Source organism: Pectinophora gossypiella, chromosome 16 (genome assembly GCF_024362695.1).
Source record: "Pectinophora gossypiella chromosome 16, ilPecGoss1.1, whole genome shotgun sequence".
Taxonomy (NCBI): Eukaryota; Metazoa; Arthropoda; class Insecta; order Lepidoptera; family Gelechiidae; genus Pectinophora; species Pectinophora gossypiella.
In genome coordinates this window covers 10,749,321-10,774,744 of record NC_065419.1, presented here as the reverse complement: position 1 = coordinate 10,774,744, position 25,424 = coordinate 10,749,321, and the positions used below count along the sequence as shown (strand labels likewise).

Sequence of the window (25,424 nt, the reverse complement as noted above, 5' to 3'; positions counted from 1 at the left end):
ATTTTATCACGTTGAGCATGTTAGCCTTGGGACCTGTTTCATAACAGTTACAATTGTAAATTACAACGACAATTTGGTGTTCATTACGTAGCTAATATGAAACTGTAAAATATTCGGGATCACACACTCTGCAATGTACATCAAATTGTAATTGTAATTTACAATTGTAAGTTTTATTAAACAGGCCCCTGCTGGTTTTGGTTCGGGGTTCGTCATGTGTGTAGATGAGTTTTGCCGTCGATATTTCAGTAAAGATTTATAAAAATCAATAGATAAAGCAACATAACATAGCATCACGCCTGCATCCCCAAAAGGGTAGGCAGACTTCTCACGTGTGGGTTGTGAAGTCAGTGACCGATCTCGTGAACCCTGCCAGGGTTACTATTGAGCCTAAAGATCCCTGACATGGCTCATGTAACGACTCAATACGCCAGAGTTAGTATAACCCACTCGATAGAAAAGATAGAAAAAAACGGAATGCTTAAAAGGTTGAGACACGATGCCCTAATACCTATGCTACATACTGACTCGACACCTGCACTCGGAAATCGACTAACTGTCGTTAACATAATGGCTCTTCTTGAATGTTTGCTCCGTACCAAACTTGAAATTGCAAAGTAGGTATCTAAGTTATAAATGCGCTTTCTTAGTTCTTGATGTTTTGGTACAAATTGGCACCGGATTGAACTGCAAACCTGATGTTTAAGTCATAAGACTTACATTTGTGTGTTTGGAATGTTTGATACATTGGTTCATTAGTGCTGATTCCAGTACGCACCATCTAATTATTATTTTTTTGACGACCTCCGTGGTCCAGTGGTTGACCGTTGGGCTCACGATCCGGAGGTCCCGGGTTCGAATCCCGGTGGGGACATATCACAAAAATCACTTTGTGATCCCTAGTTTGGTTAGGACATTACAGGCTGATCACCTGATTGTACAAAAAGTAAGATGATTCGTGCTTCGGAAGGTACGTTAAGCTGTTGGTCCCGGTTACTACTTACTGATGTAAGTAAGTAGTCGTTACATGAGCCATGTCAGGGGCTCAATAATAACCCTGACACTAGGGTTGATGGGGTTGGTAATTCACCTCACAACCCACACGATAGAAGAATAAGAAAATATTTTTTACCTGTTATTTTCTTATCTGTCAAAAAGGAAAAGGGAAATCGACAGGCATAAAATTTACGAAACAATCGTCAAGTTTAGGAACCCTCTAAAGTTTAAAAAACCGTCCCAAATTTTTATATTGGCCAATAACCCGACAGAATTAAGTTGACATCACACGTCAAACGGGTTGCATATCAGCGAGCTGCCTATTATATTCGCGTTACTCATTCATTTTAAAATTAATAGTTGTCAATCATCCGTCCCTTTCTTTTTCAGCGGATAAGAACTAGACAGGAATAACGTAAGTAGTCGTTACATGAGCCATGTCAGAGGCCTTTGGCGGCTCAATAGTAACCCTGACACCAGGTTTGAAGAGGTTAGAACTCCACAACGATAGAAGAAATTAGGAGGTGTCTGCAGGAATCGGGGCCGTTGGTACCTAATCGGGCGGACGCAAACTTAACCTAATTTTAGTTTGACGGCTCTTAAACTAGCGTCGTCCTTCACAAACAATACGTGCAAGAAAGGGATGTAAAAGAGAGTTCGGAATCGACACCATTGGCTTTATATCAAAAATAGTTATTTTTCCAAAGTGTATTAAGTATAAAACTGAATGATTTAGGGCCAAAATAAAACATAAGTTCAGCAGATTAGTTCAGAACAATTAAGGAGCGACTGAAAAAAGTCTATTTCTCTGGAAATAGACACAATGCTGAGTTCGTGACCTTTTCACTGTTGTGCCAAATTGTACTTATTTTTAATTCTGTTTCTATATAATAGTTATTTGTGATTGCTTTGTATGTAGTGTGTCACAAGTTGATGAATATAGTTGAGTATATTCTCTCTCTCTCTCTCTAAGATTAGAACTAAGAAGTGAATCTCGAGAAGAGAGTTCTTATCCCAAGGAATTATGATTAGGTTAAAATACTTACAGCACCCCAGGAATCGTCCCGTTTCTTGCAGAATGTCATGTGCATCCCCTTGTAGAGTGACATCTCGATCTTCTCAGTGAGCAGGGGTTCCGACCACGGCATCTCGTTGAGGTGTGCCATAAACGTCTTGTTGCGGAACTCTGGTGGATCCAGGATCACTAGCTCCTCTGTCGAAGAACATGCCAGGGTCAGTGAAGAATAATAGATCACGACAACATTAAAAGCCCTGGCGGACGACAGTTAGCCTTCAGCTGTGTACAGACGTTTTCAGAATGCACACCTTAGGGTTGAGTAAGTATACAATTGCATAACACTTTCCAACGTTTCTCTCCTTTTCTGTCGCTCAGAAATATTTTACCTACCTTGCCTTAGATATTTTTGCTCTAAGCAGTATTTTTAAGACCTGTGTAGAGAAATAATGACGCCCTCCGTGGCCCAACGGTTCAACGTTATAACCACAAAATCACTTTGTAATCACTAGTTTGGTTAAGACATTGCAGGTTGATCACCTGATTGTCCGAAAGTAAGATAATCTTCGGAGGGCATGTTGAGCAGTCGGTCCCATCTACTATTTACCTGTGTAGTCGTTACAGTAGCCACGCCAAGGTCCTTTGGGGGGTCAATAGTGACCCTGAAACCAGGTCCGATGAGGTCGCTCGGATGAGAAAATATAAATTTAACTATTGACCAAATTAAATAGTTAAACCACCAGAGATCAACCCTATTTTAAATTTAATATTTTTAATTTGTACTACTTACTCATCAAGCCAACACCCTGGTCATCGCCCTGCATGGCAGATTCTTCAGCGCTCCTTTGTCTCGCTGCAGCCATCTCCAACAGTTGAGGCGGCAAGCTGTCCAGGTTTCTAAAACGATAGAAATCATCCACTTAATCATCTTTCTAGCATTATCCCGTTCCTCACGGGGTCCGCTTACCTAACGACGATTTGATAGGTCCTTTACAGAAGCAACTGCCTTCTACCTTCAAACCCGCGAAGGGAAAACCAGACCAATATAAGTTAGGTCACATACCTCCGAAACGCGTCTCTCGGGAATGTGGGTTACCTCAAAATTGAGCACGTGATAATCATTTATAATCCACACGTGAATTCTAAAACAAATTTTAAAAATCATTGGTTTAGGCTCGTGCTGAAATGACAATGGGCACTTTTGTATGAAACTTGGTCCAAGAACCTCCACTGATGAGACTTATATGTAATGAAAGCTTATGCTTTCCCTATGATTCTGGCAAAGTCCTATCAGATTCTGTCCCGGGGTTCTTTTTTTACGGCCATGTTTGTCCTGGCTAAAAATGTGATAAAATACAGTGGGAGCTAAAATCGACTCAAGATGTGTTGCTGGATAACTAAGTCTACATAAATAATTATGTATCATATTGTATATCATTTTAAAGAGGATCTTTTCCAGAATCCGAAACATAAAAAAAAACAAAAAAAAATCTTTTTGTAAGCGAATTATAGTCAATTTATATCTGCAGCGCCATTGTTTCTCGGTAGCTAAGTTCAAGTTTCATGCCTTTTACCCCTTCCAAAAGTATCTTACCGATTTTTTTTATATTGCTTCCGGAATTTGATCTGAGTGATAATAACAAGAAAAATAAATAAACACCTCTCCGATAGAGACCGGCTAAGCTATTGCCTATTGCAAGAAATCGTCATCATTAGCAAGTCATTACGGTATTGCATATTATAAGCTTATCAGGAACTTGGAACTTGGTCCAAGAACCTCCACTGGTGAGACTTGCATGTAATGATAGCTTATACTTGTCCTATGATTCTGGCAAAGTTCTATCAAACACTGTCCTAGGGTTTTTTTACGGCCATGTTTGTCCTGAGTGTACAGTAGTGGACTGCAAAATCACCTCAGGATTTGTTGTCGATAAACTATTTAACTAAGGCTATATACATAATTATGTATCATAATGTATATCAATTTTAAAGGGGAAGGTTATCAGAATCTGAAACACAAATAAAAAAATGCATTAAGTAAGTATGTAAACGACTTTTAGCCAACTCACGTCCGTAGCACCATTTTTCTCAGCAGCTACGTACGAGTTTCGCGCCTTCCAGCCTTTCCAAAGAAGCCCAATCATTTTTTCCTTCTTCTGATATTGCATTCTTAACCTGACAAGACTAAGTGACAACAACAAGAAATAAAATAGATACCATTCCGATAGAGGCCGCGTAAGCTATGGACCTATTGCAAGATAACGTACTCAAAGGCTAGTCATTATAATCCAACAGACGTAACATGATTAGAATGCGGGAGGACGCAAATGTAGTATGTTTTCTTTCACCACAATCTTGTTTTATTAATCCAGGTTTATATCTTGTCTTATAAACAATGCCGAATGGTATAACAAACGTATCGTAAACGTAAGGTTGCCTGGTAGTAATTGCTACCTTGGCAATAAAGCCGCCTTTTGCACCAGTTATTGCCTGAACTTGTTTAATGTGTTTCTTTTGTATATGTTACCGGCCAAACCCGATTTTAGGCCAAACTAGTTTTGCCTAGGCTAAACTAGTTCATCCTATGTGCGATCGGATAAACCGGTACAGACTAGGCCAAACTGGTCTGTCCTAAGGGTGATAGGAGAAACTAGTTTATCCTAGGAGGAACTAGTTGAGCCTAATAAAAATAAGTTCACTTCAGGATAAACTAGTCTGGCCTAGTCTATACTAATATTTCCTAGTCAGAAATGTTTAAAGTCGGCGCCGTATTTACCTGGACTAGAATGACAGTTATGTTTTAAGCTAAAGTAGTCTTTACGAACGAGACACAAAGTGTATTATGCGTTGTGTTCATTGTCGAGCCATACTTATGGCAAAATAAGCTTTGATTGTTCGGTAGTAAAGTCGTTGTCGTCGAGGATGACCTTAGACAAGTTATCGAAGATGATTCGGAATGTAACCAGAGTGAAGATGGCGATGGCGGCGTTATGGAAATTGACACACAAAACATTAAAGATGCTAGAAGAAGTGCGGCAGAAAATCTTGAAAAGCAAGCAAAAAGAATGAAAGCTTCTTCTGACAAATCCCATCCACCTGCCAACATAGGAGACAATGTAACTATACCAATTCCAGACGTAGACAAAGGCAGAGGTGATCTCAGAAATATAATTGGGGTTATTCTTCAGAGAAACGATGAGGGCTTTTACAAAATTGGCACCAAACATGGTGTATTGCAAAAATTTTATAACTAGTATTTCTGGTATTTTATTATTCCCTGTTAGCATAAGATAGGCTAAGCTAACTAGCTTTCTTGACGTGTACCCATTCATAGAAGGCCCAACCAGTTTCTCCTAGGCCAGACTAGTTTATCCTGAAGTGAACTTATTTTTATTAGGCTCAACTAGTTCCTCCTAGGATAAACTAGTTCCTCCTATCACCCTTAGGACAGACCAGTTTGGCCTAGTCTGTACCGGTTTATCCGATCGCATATAGAATGAACTAGTTTAGCCTAGGCAAAACTAGTTTGGCCTAAAATCGGGTTTGGCCGGTAACATATACAATAGAGTCATTGTATTGCATCTTGATTAGAATGACTTATTTCTTGTTTCTCTCGTACTAAGCTGTATAGTTGTATAGTTGTATTGCTGTTAGTGTTAAAGAGACACATATTTCGTCTCTTTCGCATAAGGCGATGTACTACATTTCCGTCCCGCCGCATTCTAATCATGTTACGTCTGTTGGATTATAATGACTAGCCTTTGAGTACGTTATCTTGCAATAGGTCCATAGCTTACGCGGCCCCTATCGGAATGGTATCTATTTTTTTTTTTTTTCTTTGTTGTCACTTGTCAGGTTAAGAATGTAATATCAGAAGAAGGAAAAAATGATTGGGCTTTCTTTGGAAAGGTTGGAAGGCGCGAAACTCGTACGTAGCTGCTGAGAAAAATGGTGCTACGGACGTGAGTTGGCTAAAAGTCGTTTACATAATGCATTTTTTTTTATTTGTGTTTCTGATTCTGATAACCTTTCCCTTTAAAATTGATATACATTATGATATATAATTATGTATATAGACTTAGTTAAATAGTTTTTCGACAACAAATCCTGAGGTGATTTTGCAGTCCACTACTGTACACTCAGGACAAACATGGCCGTAAAAAAACCCTAGGACAGAGTTTGATAGAACTTTGCCAGAATCATAGGACAAGTATAAGCTATCATTACATGCAAGTCTCACCAGTGGAGGTTCTTGGACCAAGTTCCAAGTTGCTGATAAGCTTATAATATGCAATACCGTAATGACTTGCTAATGATGACGATTTCTTGCAATAGGCAATAGCTTAGCCGGTCTCTATCGGAGAGGTGTTTATTTATTTTTCTTGTTATTATCACTCAGATCAAATTCCGGAAGCAATATAAAAAAATCGGTAAGATACTTTTGGAAGGGGTAAAAGGCATGAAACTTGAACTTAGCTACCGAGAAACAATGGCGCTGCAGATATAAATTGACTATAATTCGCTTACAAAAAGATTTTTTTTTGTTTTTTTTTTATGTTTCGGATTCTGGAAAAGATCCTCTTTAAAATGATATACAATATGATACATAATTATTTATGTAGACTTTGTTATCCAGCAACAAATCTTGAGCCGATTTTAGCTCCCACTGTATTTTATCACATTTTTAGCCAGGACAAACATGGCCGTAAAAAAAGAACCCCGGGACAGAATCTGATAGTACTTTGCCAGATTCATAGGGAAAGCATAAGCTTTCATTACATATAAGTCTCATCAGTGGAGGTTCTTGGACCAGATTCGCCCATTCTCCTTTGAACCTGCGCCCTTATAATGAGAAATCATACACTTAATAAAAAGCCACTCCACTTAGACGTTAGTTGTGCTGACCCAATCAGAATAAGATAAGAGCAGGAAGTTGAATGAATAATAAAAACAGAACGCTTTCTGCCACTCCTGAAAACAGATATAGTGAACCGTATGGTGACAGGTTATAAGGGTATCTCAAAACGTCAAATTGAAGTAGTTCATGTAAAAAAAAAACAATATTGCATTTTGACATTTACTCGTATAAATGTAAGTTCGCAGTATTGCTTATTAGGAGCCTCTAGTCATCGTCTAGTTCATTTTTTGAATAAAATGAAGATTTGGCTAAAATGACTCGTCCGAGGCCAAAGACACTTTAAAAAAATACATTTGGCGCCATATTTGGTCTGCAGTCCTAACATTAACATTATTAACACTAATTAAAACACATAATAACGGGTTCTTATCCCCATTTAAACGCGATAAGAACCCGTTATTATGTGTTTTAATTATGATAATAACCGCGTAAACTTAAAACAATGTATTATTAACACTATTAATATTATTTTTCGGTGCACGATCCCACATCCAAGTTGTTTGTAAATGTTTGTTTCCTTCTGGTCGTTGCCTGGAAGAAATTGCTCTAGAGCAATAAGGCCGCCCAAATTGTACTGTATTCATGTATTATGTCTAAATGTTGAAATTTAGTTCTGTTTAATAAAGTATATTTGATTTGATTAATTATAAGATTTTTTTTGCCAATTCAGTGAACCCAGATGTTGGAAACCATTTACAAGAAATCTCTCTACGAAACTCTCCGAAGCTTTGATGTCGAGTGTAATGAAATTAGAAATGAAACCAAAGGGTTTCGGATACAAATAATTCACAACCGATATTTGTTCCGCCAGCAATCACTCTTTTGCAAAGTCGGTAGGAAAAGGGATAGCGGCTAATTACCCGAAAATTTTGTTTCCAAGTATTCCAATTCGTTTTCTCCCAATTTTATCTTTTACCATGCGTAAACTTTCCGAATCGATGTTGTCGATAAAATGGGGAAAAACGAATGAATATTAAAATACCCTAACGGGAAATATGCGTGACCTTATGTATATATGGATGTAAATTACAATACGTACTAGGGAAGAAAATTTTCGGGGAATTAATCGCTGTAGTCGGAAAAGGGTACTTACACATATAAGGTCACTCATACATACGTCATTATTACATCATATATATTTACAAAAGTCACGAAACCACCTTGTCGTTTTCCCGCTACTTTATTATTAACTTAACGAAGCCAACACGAAGTGTAATTTGACATGAAACTTTTTTTTAAAAGTAATTGCTCTGCCATTCTTCATTGAGTAATACTAAAAACTGTGCATTTACAAAGAAACCTAATAAGGCTTGGCTATGTTAGATACGTTACTAAGTTTTACTTTATTCTTTTTTACTGTAACATTAGCGAAATTAGGTCAACGAATAAGAAAGCTAATGGGCCTGAAAAGAAGTTCATTTATCATTATTTGTAAATGCTTCTTATAAAAGCGTGAATTACGTCTTTACGTCAAACTATTCTTTTAGAAAATAAAGATTAAACTCACTATACATAAGGTAGGTAATTTATATTAATATTAGCCATTGCCCACGACTTTGTCTGCGCGTAATATAATATTTATTTATTTATTTATAATATTTGTGAAACAAAAATCGATGTTTAAAAATGGGTACCTTACCTTTATCGCTTTATACGTATCGACTCGATAACTAAAATATATTATGTCATTATAAGGGATGTTAATGACGTCGTAACGAATACTAAGGGGTATGATTCAGACCATGATACTGAGTTAATATCAAGTGGAATTTACCGTCGCAATTTTTTTTAATATTTTCAATTTAATACTTTTGCGATGGAAAATTCCAATTGATATTAAATCAGAATAATGAGCTGAAACAACCCTCTCAGTATTCGTTACGATGTCACTTACACCCCGTCCAAGAACATACATAGCCATACAAGTAGGTATGAGTGTTAGTAACACCGTAACGAATGCTGAGGGGGATGATTCAAACCATGATTCTGAGTTGATATCAAGTAGAATTTCCTGTCGGAAAATTCATGAAAATTTTGTGCTTTCTTTTTAATTATTTTCATTTACATACTTTAGCGACAGAAAATTCTACTTGATATCAACTGAGAATCATGGTCTGAATCAACCCTCAAAGTTTTCATTACGATGTCACTAACACACTGTACGTAAGTATATTAAAACATTTAAGTTTAGGGCGGTGTTGGAGCAGAGTCGTATAAGTGGCCTATGACATATAAAGTGCCATATAACTATAGTCTACACAAACAAAACCGCGGGCGAAAAGCTATAATTATAAAAATAAAACTCACCCATTGGATAAGAAGATGTTTTCAACCTGCAGTATGGTCAAGCCGTAGAACTCCTTGACGCCAAAGGTCTCAAAGAACTCTTTGACCGGGGTCATGGAGTAACAGCCAGCAAGCTCCGTCCGAGGGTAGTAGAGGACGAATGATAGGCACATTTCCTAAAATGATAAAAAGCAACCATTACATAACAGCATTGAGGAGCTCGGTGGCGCAGCGGTAAACGCGCTCGGTCTGCGATTGGTGAAGTTAAGCAACTTTCGCAAAGGCCGGTCATAGGATGGGTGACCACAGAAAAAAAAAAGTTTCATCTCGAGTTCCTCCGTGGTTCTGAAGGCACGTTAAGACGTTGGTCCCGGCTGAATTAGCAGTCGTTAATAACCATCAATCCGCACTGGGCCCGCGTGATGGTTTAAGGCCCAATCTCCCTATCCATCCATAGGGAAAGCCCGTGCCCCAGCAGTGGGGACGTTAATGCACCACGCTATATCCCCAAAGGGGTAGTCAGAGGTGCATAGTATATACACCCACTCTTCGCCAGGTATGTTTAAGTCCTATGTAAAAGGGAGGCGAGATTATTCCCATTAACCGAGCACAAATCCTGGAAACCACGTGATATCCAAACATGAATTCAAACTCATAAAAAAAACTCTTATTCTGGTTTTGAACCCGAACCGGGATTAGAACCCGTGTCACGATGTTAGTCACGCGTTATGCAGACAGGGCTATGACAGGTTTTTTCATTCAATTTGTTACACATAAGCTCTAGCATAAACATACATAAACACACGCCGGCAATACCTACAATGGGCTGGGCAGAGCCACAAGAATCAACTTAAAATTCAGAAAACATACCTGTGAAGCAGAATAGCCTCCTAATATCGGTTTCTCTCTTGACGTACTGTCATAGGTGCATTCCGTAATCAATGTATCGCCTCTGAGAAACTTTCTACCGCCAGGAACTATTCTAGATTGTTGGTAGCGTGCATCGTAGTTATTTTCCTGAAAAATAAAACCTATTTTAGACCGGGAAAAGTAAAAGAATTAACACCACTATCTGTCGTGTATTGTAAGTAGTTACTGGTTATGTTCCCAAAACAAAAAGGGTGAGGACAGCTTTTGTAATAGTTCATACTACCACTCAACAGATGGCGTTGTTCCAATTAACAGCGACCTCTAGTCAGTTCATTGGTAACTATTACCTCATAACAACTCCGAACAAGCGTTACCTATATTTTAGTAGTACCTACATAGATGGCGCTGTTCGGAAAAATATTTTGAAAAATAAAATATTACCTCCGAAATCGCGGGCAATTCTTGATTTCCTCTGATATGTTTTAGAGATATTTTCCTTCCCGTCCCATGGGCGTGTAGGAGCACCGAAACGATGTTGATGCCCTCATCTGGCATAGTCTGGAAACAAAATGGAAAATGTTTTAGTTTTAGTTCGAAAACGTGGTAATAGATGGCGTTACTCTCTATCGTCTTTGCGTTATCCCGCATTCATAGAGTTCAGTTACCTACCCTAAAGATTTGTGAGAATCAGAATGGCCGGTCACTCGGCGTATTTAGTCCAGTTTTATACAGAAGCGACAGCCTGTTTGTTACTCTCTATGTTGAATTGCTGCATGAGCAATAAGGCCGCCTGTTGTCCCTTTCTGTATCTGTTGCCCTTATTTCTGGGCTGTCTGGGGGCTGGAATAGTCGCCAAGCGACTAAAGCGTTTTCTTCAATAAAGTTTAAAAAGAACTGTATCTTATGTCCATTGTGCTCAATAAAGTATTTTATCTTTCTATGTTCTAAGAATTAATATGCTACGAAAATATGAAAGTTGAAACATTTAAGTGAGTGAGCTTTCTTTAAGAACTACGGTGTAAATACCTATATGACTCCAGAAAGCAACAGTGCGATACTGGTACTGTTTCCACGGTATAAATAAATAAATAAAGTTCCGGATTGACACCCCTGCTGTCGCTCTTAGTTGGATTGATGTGATTCAAGTGCAATAAAGAGTTTTTGTATTGTATTGCGTCGTGTGCGTGGTACTAGCGCGTAGTAGACTGCAATTGTAAGAATTACTACAGATATTCCTTACGCTATTGGTGCATTCTGGGCTGCAGATCCCGACGGTGCGGTACTGGCGCTGTTTCGGCGGTATAACGTGCAGGGCTGACACCCCTACTCCCGCGCCTAGTAGGGCTGCGTCGTGCGCGCGCAGCGCTGGCGTGTAGTGGACTCTTATGCCGGAGCTGTCTAGCACTGAAAATTAAAAAATAAATATTATTTATGAAGTAAAAAGGGTTATTCTATTTAGATGTACAGGGGGGTTAAAATGGGTACATCGAAGCAATTAATCTAAGAAAGCAATATTGCTATTTGAAATTTGTTTGCATTGCGCACTTACTTTTATATGCGTTCTTAGATGAATTGCTTCGATGTGGCCTTTTTAACCCACCAGATATCAATAGTCTTTTTTTGTCATACCTAATGAGTTGTGAGGTCAACCATTGATAACTGACCTCGCCAACCCTGGTGTCAGAGGGTTGGCGCTAGATGCTTACTTTGCTTTAGCAAATAGTGGCCGGGATCGGAACCAAGGGCTTCAAGTGCCTTTTGATTCATCTGATTCATTCATTAGGCCTCCGCTTAACAACCAGAGGATATATGGAGTAAAATAAAATATTTATACCTAAGAGGAATGTAATAATACGCTTACCTTCATGCAACGCCTGGTTGTCGTAATGAACTTCAAGCATATAGTAGGAGACGCCTGCTTTCTCACCAAGCGGTATGCCAACGTTTTCAGGGAGGAATTCGCCTGCAAATACCGACGGTTCATATTAATAATATTAATTAACATTACGTTAGGTATTAGCGTAAAATGAGGAATGATACTGCGTATCATCATCATCAGCCCTTGAACGTCCCCACTGCTGGGGCACGGGCCTTCCCTATGGATGGATAGGGAGATCGGACCTTAAACCATCACGCGGGCCCAGTGCGGATTGATGGGCAGCCGGGACCAACGGCTTAACGTGCCTTCCGAAGCACGGAGGAGCTCGAGATGAAAACTTTTTTTTTCTGGTCACCCATCCTATGACCGGCCTTTGCGAAAGTTGCTTAACTTCAACAATCGCAGACCGAGCGCGTTTACCGCTGCGCCACCGAGCTCCTCAATCCTGATACTGCGTATAAGACGTCTAAATTCGTACACAAAACCCAACACGTGCCTTCAACATCGACATATTTCAATAAAGACTACAATTTCGCCAATCCGCATTCTTACAAAGTACGACGTTCACGGGTTTTCCAGAGTAAAATTCTAGTCTAACTCGAGTCGAGATTGCGAAAATTGTGGCGTAAAAATGGTATGTAACAATCGCTTTTAGATGGCAGTTACTATCTAGTGGCAATTTCTGTCGTGTGTGGTGAAATTTTCATAGTACTTATTGAACTGGTTGCATGAGAGACTGAGGCATTTCCTCGTGCCATGGTTATTATGGTAAGTAGAGGGGAGGAATGGACTATTTGATCTACTGTAACCTCACAAAATTTACCATTTTATAAATATTAGAATAGACTAGATATAGAAGTATAAATAAGCTGCTTAATTTGTTATTGGGTGTTTAAGCTCGCCAACAAACTGTTTTGCAGTTAGGCGAAACTTAATTTTTGCGAAACAGCAGTATAAATTTTTTGAATAAATAAATTGAAAAAAGAAAAAACGTCGGTGGACGAAAGTTCTAGGCGCGATTATTTTTAATGTAACAAGTTGTCTTATACTATAACATATGCTCACGACTATGTCCCTAATTGGGGTAGGCAGAGGTACGGTCACGAGCTTCAATATGCATACATTTTGGTTTCATGTCACATGATTTTTTTTGACAAATTGCACTGTAAGTCTCACTAAATGTCAAATATGTTAGTGCGACAGAGTCCTAAAGTGGGTACATTATATTGCTCATGACATGGATAGATCACAATGTGCACTAAGTATCCACGTCTCACCAACCTTTCTAATACACCAACACTACACTGCTACACAATGTTTATACTTATTATTATAGGATACACTTCGGTGAGGAACGCAGGACCTTTACAAGTTAATTCCATCTACGGACAACTAGACGTCGGCAGACATTTCATGCTTGTGTTCTGGTATACCACCAATCCGCACTAAACGTTTTAACTCTTCCTTTTTGATGCGAACAGCAAAGGACGGCAGATATCGTCTGTTTTTCCAACTCGTTATAAATAGGTTAGATTGAGATCAAACGCGAGCGTATTTTATCTAAAAAAAATATACTTGTGGTAAGGACCAGTCAGTGGCTAGCCGCATTGAAGAACGTAAAGCGCTGAACATACGTCGACGGAGATTTATTCAGCCGTGTTCAATCCAGCTATTGGTTGACTCGCCGCATTACAAAACGTCGCCATTATTTAATAGCCGTTATGTTATATGACAGATTATACAATCCGGCTGCGACATATCGTGGTTGACTTTGCTAATTGACGTATCTATTTATTTTTTTTGCTAAAGTCTTCTTCTATCGTGTGGGTTGTGAGGTGGATTACCAACCTCATCAATCCCGGTGTCAGGGTTACTATTGAGCAAGGCCCCTGACATGGCTCATGTAACGACTACTTACTTACATAAGCAGTAACCGGGACCAACGACTTAACGTGCCTTCCGAAGCACGGATCATCTTACTTTCGGACAATCTGTTTATCAGGCAGTACTGTCCTAACCAAACTAGGGCACAAAGTATTTTTTTGATATGTCCCCTCCGGGAATCAAACCCAGGACCTCCGGATCGTGAGTCCAACGCTCGACCACTGGACCACGGAGGTCAAAAGATTAGGTTTGCTAAAGTGATTTGTGTCTTGCCAGGAAATCAGTATTGCAGTTACGTCAGTTAGCGGTATCAGCGACGATATTTTATACCTCTTTTATGATACCACCACATTATCCTCGTAAGCCCTGGGGTCCTCTGAGAAGGACCAAATAATTGTAGTCATAAAGGCCGAAGGTTTTGAAATAGTTTGTTCTAATAATCAACGAAGGTACTTTTAAAAGTACCAAAACTTTGCCTGTCAATTTAATTCAAACCTTTGCGCCGATTGAGAAAAAAAGTATTTTGTCTATGAACTAGTTCATTCAATTTCGTGAATAGGTGGCTTTAATAAAAAAGAAATATGTATCACTTGTCGTAATTTGTCATTTTATTGGTAAAGATGGTGCGCACACGGCGACGAGGTAAAAAAAAAATCAAGTTAATAATCGAATTTCGTAGTTTTTCATACACATTATTTTCAGAAATCGCAGGCAAGATAATAATCAACAACATGACATAGTTATTTTATCAATTTCGTATCGATATCGTTAGCAATATGAAAGCAAACTTTTTTAGTCCTTTGCAAGGGACTTTAGGTGTCATGTTCGGATATTTTTCAAATACTTTTTTAAATTGTTATATGTGATTAAATCATACCGATATAGACTGACTTGCTTACGTGATCTTATGATTAAAAAAAACTACCGTCTTCATTTTATTTCCTTTTTCCTTCTAATGATGATCTAAACTGACACCATGAATTAATTTCTTTCCTAATAATAAAAACCTAATGTACTTCCAGAGGGACTAATCTCAAACTACATCATAAAAACTAAAACTCGTTACTTATTTTATATTTAAATATGTAAGTATATACACATATTTATGACGTACAAATAAGTATGTATGTTAATGAAAAAATACATAACCCTTTATAATAATAATATTTTTCAGATTTTAGTAAAAGTAGTGACTTAAACCGGGAGTCCTTCTGGAAGAACTAAAAAAAAACGTATTTTTTTTCAAAAATGTCTTCTATTCATCCTTACATAGGTCTCCACTTAATTTGAACCCGATCGGATAACTCTAACACTTTAAAATTTGTACTTGAAGTGCTCGGCCTTTACGACTACAAAAATTTGGTCCTTTTCAAGGTACCACCGTCGTTTATTACTTCGAAATCGTAATTATGCTTCGGCGTTACGAGGTTAAAACAATTCCTACACCTCACACATGCTATACACCTCCGCCTACAATTCCTTTTGGAACACAGGCGTTATATATGTTATTTTTCTATAACATTTCATGTAATATGGCAGTCAAATAGTAAGTACCTGACAAGTCTCTTATTAAGTTATTACCGTCTTACTATAGTCTATACTTATGTTTTTGGACATAACAACCATGTCAGGTGAATGTATTCTGCCAGTGTATGTGAATTAGATCATGTCAGCCAGGTAACAAACAACACGGTCCATAATTTACAAGTAACATGTCTGTTCAATATGTACGGTCACGAGTTGATATGTATACACTTTGGTACCATGTCACATTAACTTTTTTGACAAATTGAACTGTAAGTCTCACTAAATGTCAAATATGTTAGTGCGAAAGAGTCCTAAAGTGGGTACATTATATTGCTCATGACTGTAGATTGGTAAGCGATAGGTGTATATTATGTTAGTGGTTAGTGTTAAGTTGCCCTGCTTAGTGTTTGCATATTATGTATACATAAGCAGTAGAAGCTATTGCTGTTGAAACTTTGGGCACACAGCAAACACTTCATACAAACAACCTCGATTTACACAGACACTACACATTGACATTATCAACACGTGCAACTGTGTATGTGACGCCTGAGGACTGCCAATTACAATACCTAATTTAACCGTTATTACTTAGGTACTTACGTAGGTAGTACTACTTACGAAATATGCTTTTATAATAACCAGTTAATATTTATTTATTTACCACTCAAATCATAAACAAGAAATTTTGAACAATTTGGTTCACAATATAAATAAATAGGCTTTACACTTGACTTGAGAAATCATTGAACTAATTAATTGCGTAGGTTCAATTTTATTCCAAATTATAAGCATGTTTTGATGAACAATCACCATGAAAAATAAATATTTATAAGCGCCGCGCAGGCGTACCCAGCGGTTATCACGGATTAAATAATTAATATTAGAGCTTTTTTGAACAGTACTAGGCAAAAACGTTGAGATGCAACCTAAAGTTACTGTACTAGAATTGTAAATGTGTACACGTAAACAGTGCAAAGTAGTGTTGCCTATCCATAGACTATCGATAATAAAAAAAACAATAGTATCGATAGTTTCACACACACGCACGCACACACACAGATAGACAGACAGACACACACATACACACACAATATCCCAGGATGAGTAAATTATTGAAAACCAGCGTTAATGGTGCCATTTCCTTTTGCCTTAATTCATAATATTCATAATTACCTAGTTCTTAAAGAAAAAATTTAAACTGTTACTAGCATTAAATATAATTATTTTTTCTTATTCCTTGTAAAACTCAGAAGCAATCGTATTCAAATGATAGTATTGGTCTAAATCAGCTATGAATGCTATTCAAGGTTATTTATCTATTGTCAAACTATCGATAGTTCACCAACAGTAGTGTAAGGTTTGCTTACAATATGTTTGCATAATTGTAGGAGTCTAGTCTAGAGGTAGAATTGAACAGTCCAATTTACGTATTCTGAGAAAACATAAGGTTTTGTATACTAAGTAACCAGCTACCGTGGGAATATATGTACACCTGGCTAGTTTCTACAATGAAATTACATACATACATAATCTCACGCCTATTGCCCACTGGGGTAAGCAGATACTATGGAATTCCATACACAACAAAATTACAATAAAATTAGGATTTTAAAATCATAATGCCGCTTTTGTACCAACTAGTTGTTGCCAGAAAACTTGTTATTACATAAAATAAGCTAAGTATTATATGCCGGGTGGGCAGAGGTTCCTAAATCCATCACAAGATGAACTAAGTTCCCACGATTCATCAAGCTTATTGTTAGACCAGTATGATAAGATGGTGATACAGACTTTAGTCCAACATTAATAACACAAAATTAAGGTTTAGTTAAGTGTTAATTGTACATAATTTATTTTATTTTAAGTTTTGTTTATTTGTTTTAGTTTTATTTAATTTTATTTTTGTTTTGTTTCATATTTTTGTTCTGTAAATACTTATTGGAATTCTGTCCAATGTCAAAATTTAAAATAAAATGTAAATTGTTTATGGTTTACTGCAATAATATCACACATAATATAACACCCCCCACGTAGCCCCAAAGGGGTTGGCAGAGGTGTATAATACTGGGTGTTGGTGACATAGTAACGAATACTGAGGGGGTTGATTCAGACCATGATTCTGAGTTAAAATCAAGTGGAATTTTCCGTCGCAAAATTCATGTTTTTTTTTAGTTTTTTTAAATTATTTTCAATTCTATACTTTTGCGATGGAAAATTTCACTTGATATTAACTCAGAATAATCAGATGAATCATCCCTCTCAGTATTCGTTACGATGACACTTACACCCCGTACAAGTACATACGGTAGCCATATAAGTAGGTATGGGTGTTAGTGACACCGTAACGAATACTGAGGGGGATGGTTCAGACCATGATTCTGAGTTGATATCAAGTGAAATTTCGTGTCAATAAATTCATGAAAATTTTTCTTTTCTTTTTAATTATTTTCCAATCCATACTTTTGCGACGGAAATTTCTACTTGATATCAACTCAGAATCATGGCCTGAACCACCCCTCAAAGTTTTCGTTACGATGTCACTAACACCCTGTATTACACTTACTTCTCGCCATCTAGGTTTTAAGTAGTCCCATCCCGTGTAATGGGGGCGAACCCATTGCTATTAACCGGGCACAATTGTGGAAGCCTCGTGCGTGACTTGTGCTGAGTGAGGCCCTATTATCTCAGGACGACCACCACCACCTTATAATGAACATCCTCTATGCTTTTTGTAATTGTTTTGTGATTTTATTGTCTTGTATTTGTATATGGAGTCATTTTATAATAAACAATTTATATTCTACTCTATTTAAACCTCTTGATATCAACTATATAATAATGATGGATCATATTCACAAAGTCAATTTCAGGAGTTTAGAGTCCGAGTCGGATTTCGAATCAGTGACACTAAGAAAATTAAAAAAAAAATCTTATTTAAACACATAACCGGGTTCATACCGCGTTAAAATCAGAGATGTAAGACTCCCGATATTTCAACACCGTTGCAAGCGCCAGGATCAGCGGCAAAGAAAGAGGGTAGACAGATATGTTTGCCTTTGGAAAATTATGGATCTATCTACTCCACTCCAATTTCATCCGTCATCTCGTGATCATGGCACTTGCAACAGTGTTATAATATCGAGACTCTCATATTCCTGATTTTACCGCGGTAAGAACCCGGTATTGTGTTCTTCTTCTTTGCGAGTCGATGGTGATCGACACTAATTTTTTGCTGACCAATAATTGGCCACGCTTCCGGCATTGTCAGTGGCTTTGTAAAGGTCTTTAATAGTGCAGGTGTTAGGGCACAGTGTGTTTAAATTATGATAATAACCGCGTAAACCTCGAAAATTGTATAATTATATTATATTTTTATTCTAAAACTCACCTTTAGACCCCATTGCCCACGCCGCGATAGGAGTTACGCAGGCAGCCCATTCGCTCGGTTTATTTGGCCCAAAGAATCCATCACCATCCGCCCATTCGTTCCACATATTTTTATCAGGATCCTCAGCGCACTCGTAAAGCACCATATGATGGACGGGAGAGAGACTGTTTTTCTCCACCACTGGTCTGCCGTTTCTGATTGGTCTGCTGTCGATCAGGGGTTGGTAGCCGACGATGTGGTGCTTGGAAGGTAGGTCCGGTGCTTTGAAAATCTTGCACCAGAAGAGAGTAGCCATATCGTGTGGGATCGTGAGCTGAGGAAGAGAAGAATCGTCCTTTGTAAGAAAATTATTATTAAATAAATGGACTTTTTGTTATTTATCATTTCCATTTCTATTTTTGTTTGCTATGTGTGCAATAAAGTATTTTGTTATTTTATGTTATATTATGAACTCTAAGATGATGTGATGTGGTGTGGGGTGTGGTGTGTGTGTGTATTATGTATAATAATAATAGGCATATCACCGGTCATCGATCGCCCTCATTGCACCCCAAAAACGCTGAGTGTTATTAACGTGAGGCGCCAGCGTGTTTCCTTTTGATCTAGCGCTCCTAGCATCGGAGGTAGCCTAAATTGTTAACTTAAAATTTTTGTATTTTTAAAATATATCAATTGCAAACATCGTCGATACTTCATTTCTACGCCACCGTAGCCACCCCTCATATAAGTTGTGTGTGTGAGATGTGCATTGTGCGTGTTGTTACAATTGTAGTTGAATGGACTGTATTTGTTTATGTATTTTTAATTTGTACAAGATTAAATGACTAGCTGAACTCTAAGTAATGTGCTGAGTTTGCGTCTGTGCTATTAGCTGATTAGGAGTGTGTCAGAACTTTGGTTAAAGGAGGACAAAATAAAAGTGTAGGTAAGTATAAAAATGTCTTTATATCGCCTATAACTTCAATGTATGTTATTGACAGAAGAAAATTGGATAAAATACTATTATTTTTACCTAATACCAGTAGTAGTAGGCACATGAATACCTCTATCTTCTATCGTGTGGGTTGTGAGGTGGAGTACCAACCTCATCAACCCTGGTGTCTACTACTATTGAGCTGCCAAAGCCCCCTGACATGGCTCATGTAACGAGTTACTTACTTATACCAGTAAGTAGTAACCTGGACCAACGGCTTAACATGCCTTTCGAAGCACGGATCATCTTTCTTTTGGAAAATCTGGTGATCAGCCAGTAATGTCCTAACCAAACTAGGGACCACAAAGTAAATTAAAGTCAAATTTAAAAATATCTTTATTCAGTAGGTAACATAGTTACACTTTGAATCGTCATTTTTTACATAACGAACGTCTCATCAGCCTAAAACTACTACAGCTTCTCACAACCTGTATAATTTTTGTGATATGTCCCCATGGGAACCGAACCCGGGACCTTCGGATCGTGAGTCCAACGCTTAACCACTGGACCACGGAAGTCGTTAATACCTCTATTAAAAGCCGCGTTAAATATTATTCCTTTGCTCTGTCGATCATGTATAATCGGAGGGCACAAAAGTAGTAAGCGACTAGGGAAATACTTTTGTATTTTAGTATCGCACGAAAGAGTAATCGCATTCGTTTTGAACAAAAAATCTAGCAATAAAACAATAGCACACATTTCAACAACAACCTATAATAAAATTGTATCAAGACGATTGCATAATACGCAATGTTATCATAATGCAACATGCTCTAATTAGCATAGAGAATGGCCGAAATTTATTGCAGGATGGTAAATGACAGGCGTTAGGCCATCGGAATAACTAATTATGTTACGGTTCAGTGCACAACCAATATACGGGTTGATTTATCAACTTATTATGCGTGCATTTTATAAAAATAGGTTTATGTTTACATAACTATCTATTCCAAACGATACGCCGCTGAAAGCATTCCCCGTTTTTAGCATTAGCATTCGCATCCAGATTTCTAGTTATTGTTGTTAGTTGTAACCGTGACACCAGGGTTGATGAGGTTGGTAATTTACCTAATAACCCACACAATGGTCCCGATTCCTGCAAACACCTCCTAATTTTATTTTAAGTTATACCCGTCATTTTCTTATCCGCCAAAATTAATGATGATTATAGAAAGAACACTGATACGACACGATTCATTTATAACAAACATTATAGAAGGAAAAATTGAAGGGAAGAGAGGAAGGGGTAGACCTAGGATAACATTTATGAAACAAATAAAAGAGAAGGTGCAGGTCGTGTCGTATCGGGAGGTGAAGGTTTTGGCGGGAAGAAGAGAGGAATGGCGGTTACTCCACCGACAAGAGTGCAGCTCTTAAATAGAGAGAGATAGAAAGAACATGTCAAAAATCCATCTAGAAGAATGACTAAGGACGTACTGTACTAATATGGAGGTACAGTTATGTAACCCTAAAAGTTAATGTACCTACGAAAATATAAAACGCTGATTTAATTTGCGAATCCATTCCACTACGATGGCAAAACAAATTATGTGGTACCCGAACGACACAAGAATATAATTTACCCTCAAGCAGTTTGATGTTTGAGTCAAAATTATGGAACATTTGCTTCCATGTTTATGAAGTAATCTTTTAATAATGTGTATCTCTTTTTGGGTCTGTTTGAAAAGATTTCTACTAGAAATACGCTGAACTGTTTGTCTGTCTCGTGTGTGATCTATTTTGCATCTATGTTCTGGGGGGTTAAAAAGGCCACATTCAAGCAATTCATCTAAAAAGCAATATTGCCATGACGTTTGCACATTTAAAGTAAGTGCGCAATACATACAAATGTCAAATAGCAATATTGCTTTTTAGATGAATTGCTTCGAATTTGCCTATTAACCATCCTGTCTGGTTTCAATATAGATCGATAAATATGATCGATCGAATACGATGGATAGACGACTATTTATCGATACTATAATTTTTCCTAAACCGTGTCGACACACTAAGTAGTAACTAAATGGTAGTTTTGAAACTATCGAGCAGCAAAACTTTATATAATATCGATATCGCCGATACAGCATTATCTGTGACAAAGTGTTGGACAAACTGAGCTATCGATACTATCGGGGTTATCGACTCATACCATCGAAAATCGAAAACACGAACCTTCAAGGTCAAATATAATAATAATGCAATAATAAAAAAATACTTACATTATTCAACCTCACGTCCCAATGCCACAGCGGGATGGAGTCAGGCTTCGACACTGGCTGCAGAAGTCGCAATGGCCGGGATCCTTTGTGAACATGCTCTGGTAGTTGCCCATCGGAACCCTCAGGACCTATAGCCCACAGAACCTGGGTTGTGTCCTCCTGCAATTGAATAAATTATTTACATTATAGGGAAAGCAAATACTTGCGCGAAACGTTGCGCACTGTGTTGATGTTGATAGACATCATTTTAGTATCTGAGTCTAGTGAGTAGAGACTTATTGAGATAGCCGTGGTCATATGCCAATCTGTCCTAAGAGATTGCTTACCACTGCATACGACCACGGCCTCAGAACGCAAAATGGCTATATCCTAAACATCCCTATTCAGAAGAATTTCAGAGAAATATTTTCTAGTTTCATACTTTTTAGAGTGTAATTCCTCCATAGCCGGGTTTTAGTTTGCACGCTATCTTGAACAGACATACATAAACTCACGCCTATTTCCCACCGGGGTAATCAGAGACTATGGAATTCCATTTGATTCTCCACATTCTCTTGCTTCCTTCACATTCATCAATCGTTTCATACACTCACGGTGGTGCAGAGTACTTAGATCGTACTAAACCTTTTCTAAGGACATCTCCAATTTGGTCAATATACGTCCTTCTAGAAAAATAGAGTAGAATAGAAAAGAGTTTATGATGGTTTCAAAAATGATGGCGGATGCACGAATTGATTGCTTCCAAGCAATCATTCGTAAAAGATCCGCTTCATTGCTGAGTAGAGTGCGGCGGAGCGCCAACACTATCCTCCAACCGATAGCAGAGCGGTTTCAGTGTCCTATTCTGGGACACTGGAATGATATACATATAAGGGACAGACCCCTTATTTATAATGTAAAATAACATGCTTTACTAACACTAGATATATAAGTAATTTTTCTTTGTCAATACTAACAAACTATGGAAGATTATGATTCCGATATAAATGATTATTTATTTATTTATTATTTATATCTTAAACATTGAACATGATTTCGAAAAAAATAATTTCAGAACACATAATACCTATACTTTGTTAACCCTCCTTTTTGTTTCGACGCAAACGGGCAACAAAACAGACACATAACAAACATTGAATGTATCCGAATTTAACGGAAAAGTTTTATTGGATACCTGCAAAATTTAATATGCTCCACTTCACCTTGCGCCAGCTGCGAATATTAACTGGCGGCACGTGTCATGACGTTTTACAGGTAGAAATGTCATTTTAAATTAAATCATATTTAGTTCTACGGATTCTGTTTATTTTCGCTTATTTTCGAACATTGAAGTTCTGTATTTTCTATATGGCTGTACGTAATTTCGGTATAGCCATAGCTTAAATAAACATAGACTTAGCATCACGCCGCCTGTGTGCCAGAAGGTTTAGACAGAGTTGTAGGATGGGTATAGTAGGTATATATACCTATCCTACAACTCTATGTTACGTCATAAACATAACATAAGCTCTTTTCTTTTTTTCTTTTCTTTCAAAAAACCTGTATCCCAATTGGGGTAATCAGAGGTACATCCATCGAATAGCAAGACGGAATAGAAAGGAATGGAATTCCCTTCCTGCGTCATTGTTCCCCGGTATATATAAATTGGGGATTTTGAAGGCAAAACTGAATAGGTGCCATTTGAGTTTGCGTGCTCCACCTTAGACCACATCGCTGCTAAAGACTAGACTGCATCCTGGTTAAACGCTCTCAAATCTTTTAATAAAAAAAAAGAACTAAGTACCCACACCTCACCGGGCTTTCTGTAAGACCAACGTGATAGATGGTGAGCCTTATCGCAGTACCAATTCTGAAATATCAAAATTAACGTTTGTGCAACTTTACAATTCACTATTGCAGGTTGCGATTTTAGTTTGTCCCGAGAGACTGTTTCACGCCACTTTGATGCGGTTAGTCCCCTATCAAACGTGTTTGAAGGGGACCACTTATCAAGTTTGTACCAAGTTGGAACTTGGTTCAGACTAGGTAAGTCAATTAGCGAGTTGTTAGTACTACACTGCCTAAATGTACGCTTCATTTGTTACTTAGTAATTGAATATAGTCGCTAACTTTGACTTGGTACGGATTTATAAATACAGGATGTTAGTGACATTGTAACTGCTACTGAGGGGGATGATTCAGACCATGATTCCGAGTTGATATCAAGTGGAATTTTCCGTCGTAAAAGGAGAATGGGCGAATCTGGTCCAAGAACCTCCACTGATGAGACTTATATGTAATGAAAGCCTATGCTTTCTCTATGAATCTGGCAAAGTTCTATCAGATTCTGTCCCGGGGTTCTTTTTTTACGGCCATGTTTTTCCTGGCTAAAAATGTGATAAAATACAGTGGGAGCTAAAATCGGCTCAAGATTTGTTGCTGGATAACTAAGTCTACATAAATAATTATGTATCATATTGTATATCATTTTAAAGAGGATCTTTTCCAGAATCCGAAACATAAAAAAAAAACAAAAAAAGTCTTTATGTAAGCGAATTATAGTCAATTTGCATCTGCAGCGCCATTGTTTCTCGGTAGCTAAGTTCAAGTTTCATGCCTTTTACCCCTTCCAAAAGCATCTTACCGATTTTTTTATATTGTTTCCGGAATTTGATCTGAGTGATAATAACAAGAAAAATAAATAGACACCTCTCCGATAGAGACCGCCTAAGCTATTGCCTATTGCAAGAAATCGTCATCATTAGCAAGTCATTACGGTATTGCATATTATTAGCTTATCAGCAACTTGGAACTTGGTCCAAGAACCTCCACTGGTGAGACTTGCATGTAATGATAGCTTATACTTGCCCTATGATTCTGGCAAAGTTCTATCAAACTCTGTCCTAGGGTTTTTTTACGGCCATGTTTGTCCTGAGTGTACAGTAGTGGACTGCAAAATCACCTCAGGATTTGTTGTCGAAAAACTATTTAACTAAGTCTATATACATAATTATATATCATAATGTGTATCAATTTTAAAGGGGAAGGTTATCAGAATCAGAAACACAAATAAAAAAAATGCATTATGTAAACGACTTTTAGCCAACTCACGTCCGTAGCACCATTTTTCTCAGCAGCTACGTACGAGTTTCGCGCCTTCCAACCTTTCCAAAGGAGCCAATCATTTTTTCCTTCTTCTGATATTGCATTCTTAACCTGACAAATGACAACAAAGAAAAAAAAATAAAAGAAGAAATAAAATAGATACCATTCCGATAGAGGCCGCGTAAGCTATGGACCTATTGCAAGATAACGTACTCAAAGGCTAGTCATTATAATCCAACAGACGTAACATGATTAGAATGCGGGAGGACGCAAATGTAGTATGTTTTCTTTCACCACAATCTTGTTTTATTAATCCAGGCTTATATCTTGTCTTATAAACAATGCCGAATGGTACAACAAACGTATCGTAAACGTAAGGTTG

General features: G+C 37.7%; 1 protein-coding gene across 1 annotated transcript in view; it reads right to left on the bottom strand.

Annotated features, from left to right (window-relative positions):
* LOC126373780 (MOXD1 homolog 1-like) overlaps positions 1–25,424 on the bottom strand; it is a 69,033-nt gene that overhangs the window by 2,695 nt on the left and 40,914 nt on the right. Inside the window, exons 4-12 of the mRNA XM_050020065.1 lie at positions 21,959–22,117; positions 18,767–19,079; positions 11,947–12,048; positions 11,326–11,489; positions 10,527–10,643; positions 10,086–10,232; positions 9,237–9,391; positions 2,802–2,908; positions 2,043–2,209 (exon numbers count right to left, since the gene is read on the bottom strand). Of these exons, the coding sequence (XP_049876022.1) occupies positions 2,043–2,209; positions 2,802–2,908; positions 9,237–9,391; positions 10,086–10,232; positions 10,527–10,643; positions 11,326–11,489; positions 11,947–12,048; positions 18,767–19,079; positions 21,959–22,117 (1,431 nt within the window). The remainder of the gene's footprint in view (positions 1–2,042; positions 2,210–2,801; positions 2,909–9,236; positions 9,392–10,085; positions 10,233–10,526; positions 10,644–11,325; positions 11,490–11,946; positions 12,049–18,766; positions 19,080–21,958; positions 22,118–25,424) is intronic.